Consider the following 13,944-nt stretch of genomic DNA (forward strand, 5'->3'; position numbering starts at 1 on the left):
TTCTTTATTTCCAGTATTTTCCACAACTAGTCAAATTTATTCCACACATCTGACTTCTCCTTTACCTCCTGAGCAACCAGTAAACATGGCCCCATTTCAAGTTTGTCACGTCTTCTGCATCCATTTTGCTGTTACATGTGTTCGGAGTTTGTTATAACCAATTTATTGATGTGATTATGATATGCTACAGGTCAGGCCCTATTGGTCATGTGCATGCGATGCGTACATGTGTCACGTAAAGAGAGCAAGGGTTGAGAGAATAGGGAATGTTTTTCCTAAACAAATGAGGGATTTCCATAACTTTACTTTCAGAAATGGATGTAATTATGTTGCAACTTCAACACAGACAGCACGATAAACAATAATGTTCTGCGGTGGTCGCTGCAGCAGCGAGGAGAGAGAGACAACGGGTGCTAGTCACTTGCTGTAAAAAAATGTAACTGCAGCAAGTCTGAGCCTGGCACAATCAAATCAATTGCAGTCGGACTCCCTCTAGTCATTTGTGTGTCTTCATTATTTCATTGAACATTGGGCTTAAAGAATGAGACAAGCTCACTGCATATAGTTGATTTGATTAAAATACATAGGATGTGTCTATACATAGGATGTGTCAATATATAGAAAAGTACACGTTTTGAATTTTTGAAAAATTTGGTTGAAAGAACAGACTCGGTCGACACAGATTTTTTTGGGGGTGGGTACAGCCCTACTAAGCAGTAACTAAGACTGTCTTAGGGTGTGGTTTAGGGGAAGTGGTTATGAGTGGTATGAGTGGAGTGGTATGAGTGGAGTGAGTTTCTATGACAAAAAGAAACTTGGCAATATTGTGTGACTCACTGACTGTGTGAATGTCAACAGATTAGTCTATACATTTTCTTTGACAGGCCTAGTCGGTACTCACAAGATAAGCTATTTCAGTTTTATGTACATGTGCCATCTTTCTTTCCTTACACTTCTATTGTTTCCAGCGTTGTGTGTGTGAGTCACGTCGTCCCCTCCTGACTGGGTTAGTTGTGTAACCAACCATGTGTCCACTAACACCCCAGCACCCCGGAGGGGAGTCTTAATCAGAGAGCTGCTCTGGGCAGGGATGCCTACGTCAATTACAGCTGTCATTTGTTACCCAGTGAGAGGGCCTGGGCCTCCCTCTGTTATCAACAAAGCAAATTAGGAGGGCCGTTGTTGTGAAGTGCTATAGCTGTGATTAACCTGAGATGGCCCGCTGTTTCTTCTTAGTTCAGGATGTACTGAGGGGAAATGGTCAGTCATTTGAATTTTTTTGTCTTGTTCTCAGTGTTTACAAATCCAAAGAGAAATATGACAAGATACATTTTCACTGTCCAATCGTTGCAGTCTCAATGGGTTACTTTTATTGACTAAAGATACATGTTGTCAAATTGTGAGATTTTCTCATGTTGTTCCCCATGTCATAATTGGGAAATACAATGTGTTACCTTTTATTTAACTAGGCAAGTCAGTTAAGGACAAATTCTTATTTACAATGATGGCCTACACTGGCCAAACCCGGACAACACTGGGCCAATTGTGCGCCACACAATGGCACTCCCCAATCACGGTCGGTTGTGATTAGGGCTGCAAAGAGTCTGAAACTTTCCGTTAAATTTCCGTACATTTTCCATGGGAAGTTAAGCCCTGGAATTTTACTTAAATTGCTCATAAAAGTTAGCTTATAACAGTGAAGGTTTTTTTGTGGGATACACATAAGGCAATTCTAGGTCTTGTGGTATATTTTGGTTAAACTATCCCCAATTCAATGGAATTGCAGCCCTCTGCATGCACAGTGCATTCTTCCATCACGTGCAGTGCACTCTTGCATCACATGTACAGCTGATTCTCAAGATCTTGCACGCTTATGAGATGCTATTGAGCCCACACTACTACACTGTCTGAGCCAAGGACTACATGCTTTCTGGTAAGTTTTGATTACAATACTGGGTGGGGTGAATATATTTTATATGACAAACATAAACATCCCTTTTTCAGGACCCTGTCTTTCAAAGATAATTCGTAAAAATCCAAATAACTTCACAGATCTTCATTGTAATGGGTTTAAACACTGTTTCGCATGCTTGTTCAATCAACCATAATTAATGAACATGCACCTGTGGAGCGGTCGTTAAGACACTAACAGCTTATAGACGGTAGGCAATTAAGGTCACAGTTATGAAAACTTAGGACACTAAAGACGCCTTTCTACTGACTCTGAAAAACACCAAAAGAAAGATGCCCAGGGTCCCTGCTCATCTGCGTGAACGTGCCTTAGGCATGCTGCAAGGAGGCATGAGGACTGCAGATGTGGCCAGGGCAATAAATTGCAATGTCCGTACTGTGAGACGCCTAAGACGGCGCTACAGGGAGACAGGATGGACAGCTGATCGTCCTCGCAGTGGCAGACCACGTGCAACAACACCTGCACAGGATCGGTACATCCGAACATCACACCTGCGGGACAGGTACAGGATGGCAACAACAACTGCCCGAGTTACACCAGGAACGCACAATCCCTCCATCAGTGCTCAGACTGTCTGCAATAGTCTGAGAGAGGCTGGACTGAGGGCTTGTAGGCCTGTTGTAAGCCAGGTCCTCACCAGACATCACCGGCAACAGTGTCGCCTATGGGCACAAACCCACCGTCGCTGAACCAGACAGGACTGGCAAAAAGTGCTCTTCACTGACTGTCAAGAGAATTTTCAATCCCAATGATGATAACTAAACAATTATTTAAGCTTTGACCAATCCCTGAGGTTTGTAAGACCCTGGGTTTAATAATAATTAGGCAAAGACTCAGCTTCTGCAAAAGTTTGGTTCTTTATTCACAAGAACGTTCTAAAGTCCAAAATACAAAGACATGTCATTTTATAACTCTCACCCCCACCTACTTCCCCGCACATACACACACATAAACAGTAGGTGGGCTGTATCTCTCCCCACAGTCCACATTCCTCATATATCACTACCAAGCTGGCAGTTCCATACCGTTCCCTCCCTCCCGAGATTAGAGGGACCTTGACAATGTCTCTTTCCTGTCGTAAGTTTTTCAAAGTTCCAACCAGGTCAGGTCATGTATAGTTTAATTGTCCTCTGTGTTTTCTTAGTCACACACACATTTCTCTCCCTTACTTGTCTCGACCAAACCTTATTGGACTTTAGTCTAATTATTCTTAATACATTTTACATAATCTAATTATTACGTTTCAGGGTGGAATTCTTTAGTCATTAATTTAAACATATAAATTCCCTTATCACTGACGAGTCACGGTTTTGTCTCATCAGGGGTGATGATCAGATTTGCGTTTATCATGGAAGGAATGAGCGTTACACCGAGGCCTGTACCCTGGAGCGGGATCGATTTGGAGGTGGAGGGTCCGTCATCGTCTGGGGTGGTGTGTAACAGCATCATCGGACTGAGCTTGTTGTCATAGTAGGCAATCTCAACATTCAGCATTTACAGGGAAGACATCCTCTTCCCTCATGTGGTACGCTTCCTGTAGGCTCATCCTGACATGTAGGCTCATCCTGACATGACCCTCCAGCATGACAATGCCACCAGCCATACTGCTTGTTTTGTTCGTGAAGAGCCCGGATCTCAATCCCATTGAGCACGTCTGGGACCTGTTGGATCGGAGGGTGAGGGCTCGGGCCATTCCCCCCCCAAACATGTCCGGGAACTTGCAGGTGCCTTGGTGGAAGAGTGGGGTAACATATCACAGCAAATCTGGTGCAGTCCATGAGGAGGCGATGCACTGCAGTACTTAATGCAGCTGGTGGTCACACCAGATACTGACTTAATTTTGCCCCCTCCCTTTGTTCAGGGACACATTATTCCATTTCTGTTAGTCACATGTCTGTGGAACTTGTTCAGTTTGTCTGTTGTTGAATCTTATGTTCCTACAAATATTTACACATGTTAAGTTTGCTGAAAATAAACGCAGTTGACAGTGAGAGGACGTTTCTTTTTTTGCTGAGTTGACATGATTTTTTAACTAGTAAATAGTAGCGTACAGCAAAGTGTGTTTTAAATCATTTATAACTTGTTAACAATTTCTGCTAGATCGTTTTTGCTACCATGTTGGTTTTAGCTTGCTTGAGCCTGCTAACTGAGTGTTAATTCACCTGTTTCCATACATGTTTCATTTTAAAACATTTATCTTACAAAGGAGTTGTTTTAATCTAACTGCTTAAATATTTATCTGTACATAATCTTTACAGGAAAATGTCACGGGCACTATCTGATGTGTGCAGACATTTCACTGCAGCTAATGTAGAAGGAAAAGCTGTGTACGTTTTCAAATCATATGTGAAGAATGCAACAAAGATGCAGAATAATTTGGCCAAGTGCATAAAGTTCCCTCAGTGCTCACAACAAGCAACGTCTGACAAAAATCCCTCTACTTCTATTCGAGGTGAAAATTATGAATCAAACACCTTATCAATAGCAACAGCTCATGGTCCTCCTGGAATCAATGTTTTTTTGACTCAATGGAGGAAAGTAGTCAGAGAAATGCTGATTAATGTCTTGCTCAAGCTGTGTATGCAACTGGTTCACCTCTGATGCTCGCAGGCAATGTGTATTGGAAGAGATTTCTGAATGTTCTTTGCACAGCATACACCCCTCCAACCAGACATGCTTTATCTACTCATTTGCTGGATGCAAAGTTCAAGTGAAGGTCAAGCAAATCATAAAGAAAGCAGACTGTATTGCAATCATCTCTGATGAGTGGTTGAATGTTTGTGGGCAAGGAATAATTAACTACATCTCCACCCCTCAACCAGTATTCTACAAGAGCACAGACACAAGGGACAACAGACACACCGGTCTCTACATTGCAGATGAGCTGAAGGCAGTCATCAATGACCTTGGACCACAGAAGGTATTTGCACTGGTGACAGACAATGCTGCGAACATGAAGGCTGCTTGGTCTAAAGTGGAGAAGTCCTACCCTCCCATCACACCCATTAGCTGTGCTGCTCATGCATTGAATCTGCACCTCAAGGACATCAGGGCACTGAAAACAATGGATGCACTCTACAAGAGAGCCAAGGAAATGGTTAGGTATGTGAAGGGTCTTCAAGTTATAGCAGCAATCTAAACTTGGTTGCCATCCGGGCAAATTTGAGGCTTTTTGAGCCCGACGACAACGAGCCATCCTCAACAAGGTTGGAACGTGACAGTGAAGATGATGCCTCAGTCTGATGTTCAAGAGGTGGACATTGAGGAGGTCCAGAGAGAAGACATGGAAGACTGAGAGGAAGACAACCAAAGCTTTAGTTTTTAGACTATCATTTTACAGTATGTTGAAAATGTTTTTGGGAGATGCAATGGATCATTCAATATTCCCTTTATTTTGTTGTTCAGTGAAATCATCCCATGTGAAGATTCAAGTCATTTAATTAAAGTTCAAGTCGTAACTAAATAGTTCATTTTTTTTTTATTTTAAATTATTTCTATTTAAAGGATTTAATAATTTGCACTTATGTCTACTTATGACAAGGTGAAAGTTTTATTTTTGTCTCCATATGATATGGTAAATATATCCAATTCAATAAACATCTACATTTAAATAAAATGTATATTTATTTTTGCATATATTCCTGTTAATTCCTGTTAATTCCCACAGAACGTTTCCACCTCTGAATATTCCCCAAAATGTGCAACCCTAGTTGTGATGCAGCCTGGATTTGAACCAGGGTGTCTGTAGTGACGCCTCTAGTACTGAGATGCAGTGCCGTCGACCACTGCGCCACCCGGGAGCTCAAATGCAATCCTTTATGCATTCACTTCATTTGTTGACACAGTCAATAGGCTCATCTTCATGGACTCACACAGATGTAACCTACATGTCTGTTCCATTTCATATCCTATTCACATGGATTAAGAGCCAGGATATTAATATTATGATTCATGACTCATCCTGAATAATGGTTGATGAACCGGAGCAATAATGTCTATCTCCTAAGGCCTTCCCACACTGTATGTGCGATGTGTATAATTTTTTTTTTTAAATCAACCTGGCCAGATTGTATGATTTGCTTCAGTTCCGTCGTCACATTCTGCGATTGGCTTGCGAGGCTGTGTCAGCCTGCAGTGGTGTATTTCATCTGTGCATGTACCAGCATCGCAAGACTCACTCTTATGTTTATGCGTGAGTGAAGTATGCATCTTTGAAATAGTTTTCGCATACGAACTTTATATGTCCGAAACTTCCCCAAAATAACATGGTCGCTGTGAGAGAGTTTATTTTAATTGGGGATTTTGTGCATTTATCAAAATCCCATGTAGCTTGATTTTCATGTGTCAACAAGATTATTAGGGAAATCGTTCTTCTTGCAAAGCATGTAAATGTTTTAAATCAAACTATTATATTTAATCTGACTATTCACAATAGTCAAATTATTGTTTGGCTGACCGTAACACCAGCCACACTATACGATAAAGGCTCAATTTCTGCCTCTGCGAGAACTTTGTCAGAGCCTACGGCCCATACATATGAAAACCAGTAGATAGTGCTGACATCATCCACGTATTCCTATGGAAAATGCCTGATGGGGCATGAAGCGGGAAGTATTTGAATTTGAAATGCACCATGGGGCTGAATGGCACCAAAACATTGCTAAGGATCATGTTGAAAGTGGCCATAACAGGCATCATGGTCGATGTAGTCATTTTCATCCTGCTTGAGAGAGTCTACCTTAATGTCTATGGCATGATGGCGCGAGCCTCCTCGTAGCCTGCCAGCACCTGATTGGTCTGTGTCAGCATGGGGTCCTGTGTGATGACAAAATTTTGTCCGAATGGATTACTATTTAATTAAATCTCAATTTGTTTTCAACTTCAGCGTAATTTGTATGGGATCGAACTTAATCATAATAAACTAATTTTAGAGCCCAAAACACTCCACACCGGACACTGGGGGGCTGCTATGACTGCACGTAGTGGTACTTAATTGGCAGACCTAGACCCTGTCACACTGAATGAGCCAAGACGTCCGACAATCATTTGCAACCTAAGAATTTGCTCACGACATGGATATTTTGTCTGGGACAGCAAAATGGTGGCATAAAACAGCTAAAATCCTAGTCTATGCAGGCCTTTGGCTACCTTTCTACTCTAATCAAACCCCGTGGGCAGTAAATGTCACACCTGCTCCCGCTCTTCCCCCCGCACCAGGCTGCCCTGCATTACTCCTGCCACCATCATTCACCCACACCTGCCTTCCCTCGTCACACGCATCACTGATAGTTGACTCACCTGAACTCACTCAACCACCTGTTTATTACCTCCCCTATATTTGTCAGTTCCCCAGCTTTGTTCCCGGCTGCTGCATTGTTTGTTATTTGTCTGTGTTACCCGTGTGCTGACGCTGTTCCTGTCTCGTTCCATGTCCGTTCCATATTAAATGTTTGACTCCCCGTACCTGCTTCTCTCCAGCGTCATCCCTTGACAGTAAAGCGAGGGATTTGCACAAACAGAAAGAATTCAGAGTGATATGGCTATATCACAATCAGCCGTGATTGGGAGTCCCATAGGACAGCATACAATTGGCCCTGCGTCGTCCGGGTTTGGCTGGTGTAGGCCGTCATTGTAAATAAGAATTTGTTCTTAACTGACTTGCCTACTTAAATAAATGTAAAAAAAATATAGAGTAATGATTTACTTGACCTGTGTTCTGATAAGAGACTGGTGTGATTCTCTTGAGCCCCCAGCCCAGGCATCTAAGTCATCAGGACTTTATAGGAAATATTATTCCTGAACAATAGATGTGCTGCTGAACGAAAGCATTTGCTCATCCATTTAAGATGTTCCTCAAACAACAACCGCTTTATTGTCTCCCCTGAGAGAAGTTGATGAAGGCCCTATATGTCGGTCTTTATTTTCATTTGCTGTAGGCCTATGTGAAATTAAGTGTCTTACAGCCTAGTCTGTAGTCTTCTGTCAGTGTTGGAAGACAATGGTTTGGCATTGTTACTTGCCCTAATCCTTCTCCTGTCATTCTGGCTGCGTAGATGTTTACTGAACCATGAGCAGGAATGTTGGAGGTACTAAACGGGGTCTGGGTAGTGTAGTAATGCATTTTCATGTTCCTCTCTTGCAGGCATTTCAATCTGCGGATGAAGAGGGACACCAGCCTGTTCTCTCCAGACCTCAAGGTAGAGGTATCAGGAGTGGAGGCGCCCTACGACCCCTCCCACATTTACACTGGAGAAATCTTCGGTAAGTCCAGCAATTATGTCTTTGAACGACAAGGTCCTTGTGCACACAGGCACAATTACGATAGTTACCAGGGAAACGCTTCCTGCATCCAATTTGCTTTTGCGTTCATCTGTGGTGTTTGGGTGTGTGCCAGTGTGTTGTTGTGGGATTGTCAGCATTGGTAGTATGGAGTTCATTGTAAAAGCCCAGCCACCATGAAGCTGTGGTTTTAAACGTTGTTAATGGATATCAGTCTCCTCTCTTTGTGTGTGTGTGTGCGTATACGTGTGGAGAATGTGTTAGTCACGTTCCAGTCTCACATCCTCAGGATCCTCCCCCTCCCCGTCCCCCTGCCTGCAGCAGAGCTCACATGTAACACAAGGGAAACAAGGCCAAGGTGTGTCCGTCCGGTCATGTGACATGGTGTGTTTGTGTAAAGCTCTCAGATCCCAACAGGCTCATCTCCACTCCACCTCATCATTTCCAGATGCTGTCATCTCTCTTCTCCTCTGCTGAACAGACTATAATTCAAATCAGACTCCACTGGAGCACTTCCCATCTCTATCAAATGAAAATCTTGATCTGTTTCCTTTTAGAGAAGCAGCACTGCGTTGTTCCAAGGACGACGACGTTGTAGCCTATTTCTCAGATCTGTATTGTGGTGTGATTTGTAATGCAATGGAAAGGTTTGTCCAGACCAAAAATCCAGCAAGCTTTTTCTTTTCAATAATAAAGGTGAACTTTAGACCGAGTCAGAATAACTGTGCATTTACCCACTGACGTATTCATTTATTGGCATTATTACGGAATCAGAAATCTAGACGTTGAACTTCTGTAGTTGTGTTCTGCTGTAAAGGCCATACTCTTTGTGTCATCTTTACTATCTCCAAATCATATTTTTTTTATTTTTATTTTATTTTTTTTTACCCCCTTTTCCCTCCAATTTTTGTGATATTCAATTGGCAGTTAGTCTTGACCCATCGCTGCATCTCTCCTACAGACTCGGGAGAGGCGAAGGTTAAAGAGCCATGCATCCTCCATAACACGACCCTGCCAAGCCACACTGCTTCTTTTTAGAACCTCCTTTTCTCCTGGTTTTCAGACATTAACATTTCTGCCAAGATCCTATTACAGCGATGTCATAAAAGCCCCACTCATTTGCTGTGCGCTAGCTAGGTTTCCATCCAATTGGAATATTTCATGCAAATATTCAAATCTCAATGAAAATATGCGCATTGTCCCACCAGTGGTGTGTTTCCAGCAAACATACTCGTTGCAGGTAAAAATCTGTGAATTTAAGTTTTCATGTACCGAATAAAAATCTAAAGTTCATTGTGTTTCCAGTGCATTTTAGTAAATGTGCCTACTCTGGTCTCGCAGATAGTCTACAATGCAGGTAGGCTAGTCCACATGATGAGATGATTAAGAGCTAGGATATTTTTTTGGTCAAGCATTGATCATCATGTCACCAGAATAAGACCCTCGATATTTCTTGGAAAGGAGCATCAAACTCATCACTGTGGTTTCACCACACTGTGAAGTTCATCAGAACTTATTTCATCTGTAGCCTAATAAACTGCATGGTTTCCCAAGTCGTAGTGGGAGGACCACACACCATATCATCGCGTGACTCCAAGTTTACTTCCATATGATGGTTATTATATCAATATTTGCGCATAAAGGAATTTATAAAGGCCACTGCCTTTTCTTGCATAGTTAATTTTACAGACACAAAGATCCCACTTGTCAAACAAACAAACGATTTGTAGGCATTTATTAACTTGTATCGAAACTTCCAGTTTCCATCACAGCTGTCGTGATTTAAAAAATATATATATACACGGTATGCCTTTACTCGCATAAAACCTGTGGATGGAAACGTAGTTACTGATAAGTTTAATTGCCGGACTCACTCTGGCTTACTTAGGGAATAATTAGAATAGTCAGAAGATGATGTTTACTGAGGCCTTGATGTATGACAGAGAACCTTTAGGCTTTACAAAATCAAATCTAAAACCTTGCTTTTCCCCCCATTCTTTTTGTAAGTGGACAGTTTCCATATGAGAGATGAAACGCTGCAAGGAATACTTAATATTGTCCTCAAAGACTTAATAGATTTTTCCACATTCCCCAAGCTTGATGAGCTTTTTGGCAGTTGCTAATCTTCAGAGAAATAGTGGTCGGGTAATCATCATGCAATCACACTTCAGCAAGCAAGGCCGCTTGCCAAAGGCATAATTGCTGCAATAACGAAGTGTTACAAAAATGGAATACTCTAGAATACTGCAATTAGGGATAAAGATTGCACTCAGAGTTGAATTGCAGTAAGTGGCAACATCTTTCTCTCCTCAACCCTTTTCTGTGTAATACAGTGCCTTCCGAAAGTATTCATATCCTTTGACTTATTCTACGTTTTGTTGTGTTCCAGCCTGAATTAAAAATGTATAAAATATATATTTTTTTTTTACCCATCTACTACATACAATACCCCATAATGACAAAATGAAAACATGTTTTTTTTTGTTTTTTTTTCAAATGTATTAAATGAAATACAAACATTTCACATCCCTGAGTCAATACATGTTATAACCACCTTTTGCAGCGCTTACAGCTGGGAGTCTTTTAAGAGCTTTTGGATTGTACAATATTTGTTCTGTTTAAAATTCTTCAAACTGTCAAATTGGTTGCTGATCTTAGCTAGACAGCCATTTTCAAGTCTTGCCATAGATTCTCAAGTCAAATCTGTGACTAGGCCACTCAGGAACATTCAATGTAGTGTTGGTAAGAACTCCAGTGTATATTTGGTCTTGTGGGAATTTGTCTCCCTGTGTTTATTGGGAAGCAGACTGAACCAGGTTTTCGTCTAGGATTTTGCCTGTGCTTAGCTCTATTCCTTTTCTTTTTATCTTAAATAACTCCCTCGTCCTTGCCGATGCCTAGCATACCTATAGCAGCCACCACCATGCTTGAAAATATATAGAGTGGCACTCAGGGATGTGTTGTGTTGGATATGCCCCAAACGCAACGCTTTGTATTCCGGACATGAAGTTAAAAAAATTGCCACATTATTTGCAGTTTTACTTAATTGCCTTATTGTAAACAGGATACGTGTTTTGGAATATTTGTATTCCCTACAGGCTTCCTTCGTTTCACTCTCATTTAGGTTAGTATTGTGGAGTAACTAAAATGTTGTTGATCCATCCTCAGTTTTTGCCTATTACAGCCATTAAACTCAAACTGTTTTCAAGTCATCATTGGCCTCATGGTGAAATGCCTGAGTGGTTTCCTTCCAGCAACTGAGTTAGGAAGGATGCCTGTATCTTTGTAGTGGCTCGGCGTATTGATACTAGTGATGCACCGATATGACATTTTTGGCCGATATCCGATATTTTCCTTTTAACAAAAAAAAACGATACCGATAACCAATATTTAAGAATGTTGCGTCCTTTTAAGCATTCTAGTACAGTTAAATAGTTAACACACACACATGGACGCAGCAGTCTAAGGCACTGCATCTCAGTGCAAGAGACATCTCTGCAGGCGAATGCAGGCTGTATCACATCCGGCCGTGATTGGGAGTCCAATAGGGCGGCGCACAATTTGGCCCAGCGTCGTCCGGGTTTGGCCGAGGTAGGCAGTCATTGTGTATATAAGAATTTGTTCTTAACTGACTTGCCTAGTTAAATAAATGGTTACACATACACACCTCTGACCAAAAAGTTATTTTGTTGGCATTTACGTATGTCCCCATTACAAGTAAAACATAATCGAAACCTATTTCTTTCACTTACTTGCTGTGCTGTTTGTTTGTTCATTTGTTCAGTTGTTTCATTCTCAACCAGGATTTCATCATACATGTCAAGCAGTGAAGTTTCAGCTCTCTGTCTGTGGCCTCTCTTCCTCGGTGCGCACTGTCACTGTGTCCGTTTCCATCTTGTCCAGCTGTGTATGTAACATTTCACGTAAACCCTGTTTCTTGTCTGCATCGAAGTAGCAGTCCTTGTATATAGCATCAAGCATGGTGGCGACACAGTAAAGAGAGAATGCCTGTTAAGCAGGCGTTTCAATGCCATGACAGAGGGTATCACGTCTGCTGCAGGCGCATTTGATGAGCTTATTTCGCGAGTCAGTTGTTCGAATGGAGCTAGCTAGTGTGTTCATGTTTGAAACATGTTCTCAAATGGCATCAGCGGTATGACAACCAGCACATTAATTTCCTCAGTACGAAATCCTCGACGACCCACTGTGTTGTCAAACACAGCATGCTCATGGGGCTGTTATCGCTGGTCCTAATGTCAGTCGTGAAGTTAATAGCAGTGACGCTATTACTGTGTAACTCCGGTAGGGCAACATCTGAAAAATACTGCACTTGGTAGTGTGTACCAGTGCTTGACCAGTCGGCGAAAGCCAACATCACCCACGACAGAGAACAGTTGATTGTCAAGGGCAGTGAATTCCATTATCTTGCCGTTAATGGATTTCGCCTTTGAGTTGTCTCGCTGAAATGTTCTTACTCTTTCAAATGACTACTCGACTTCTTGACTGCTCGATCCACACAGCAGACATTGTGGTCTAGGTTAGGAATGCGTGTAACGCTACATTTTACGTTGCGTCATTACGTCATGTACCTACGTTATTAGTTTGCACGTCAGCTTTGACATCGGTTTTGCACATCGGCATTAAACTAGACATCGATGTTGCCATTTTTAGCTAATATTGACCGATTCTGATATGTTCACCGATATATCCTGCATCCCTAATTGATACACAATCCAAAGTGTAATTTAATCATTTTCACCATGCTCAAAGGGATATTCAATGTCTGCTTTTTTATTTTTTTACCAATCTACTAATAGGTGCCTTTCTTTGCAAGGCATTGGAAAACCTCCCTGGTCTATGTGGTTGAATCTGTTTGAAATTCACTGCTTGATTGAGGGACCTTACAGATAGTTGTATGTGTGGGGTACAGAGATGAAGTACTCGTTCAAAAATCACGTTAAACACTTATTGGTTCATGCAACTTTAATATGTGACTTGTTAAGCAAATGTTTACTTCTGAACTTATTTAGGCTTTGCCATAACAAAGAGGTTGAATACTTATTGACACTTCAGCTTTTCATTTTTAACTAATTAACAAGCCTTTCTAAAAACGTTTACAAAATTCCACTTTTACATTATGGGGTATTGTGTGTAGGCCAGTGACCTAAAATATCGATTTAATCAAATATAAAATCAGGCTGTAACACTACCAAATGAGGAAAAGGTCCAGGGGTGTGAATACTTTCTGAAGGCACTGTACATCTCTGGCATTGTGTATTGTTAAATTCAGTTGCTCATCAGTTGGCCTCTGCCTGATATTCGAAGAACCATGAACTGGCAGTAAATCGGTAATATCCCCAGTCCCATTCTCCCTTGAGTCCCTTTCTCCTCCACCTGTAGCTAATAGCTGTCTGTACTGGGATGGGAGTAGAACCCATCTGCTAGTGAAGTACTGTGAGCTAGTAGAGAGCCAGAGATCAGACCTCTCCATTATGTGTGTTCAGATCGGCCTATACATTCATTTGCCCCTCAGAAAGACCAGCAGACTCCACTCTCCTTACTTTACATTAGCCCACTTAGCACTTTGGGGAGCAGGCAATTTCATGAACTGAGGTGATTACCGTGGTCCCTGTCTACTGGAATTCCCATAATTGGAGTGAAGCTGCTTGTATCTGGACTACAATAGGGTTTCT

General features: G+C 41.7%; 1 protein-coding gene across 1 annotated transcript in view; it reads left to right on the top strand.

Moving 5' to 3' along the window:
- LOC115203098 (disintegrin and metalloproteinase domain-containing protein 10) overlaps window positions 1–13,944 on the top strand; it is an 81,698-nt gene that overhangs the window by 45,836 nt on the left and 21,918 nt on the right. The window contains exon 3 of the mRNA XM_029767467.1: window positions 8,115–8,233. Coding sequence (XP_029623327.1) covers window positions 8,115–8,233 — 119 coding nt within the window. The remainder of the gene's footprint in view (window positions 1–8,114; window positions 8,234–13,944) is intronic.

This window comes from Salmo trutta, chromosome 12 (assembly GCF_901001165.1).
Source record: "Salmo trutta chromosome 12, fSalTru1.1, whole genome shotgun sequence".
In the NCBI taxonomy this organism is placed as follows: Eukaryota; Metazoa; Chordata; class Actinopteri; order Salmoniformes; family Salmonidae; genus Salmo; species Salmo trutta.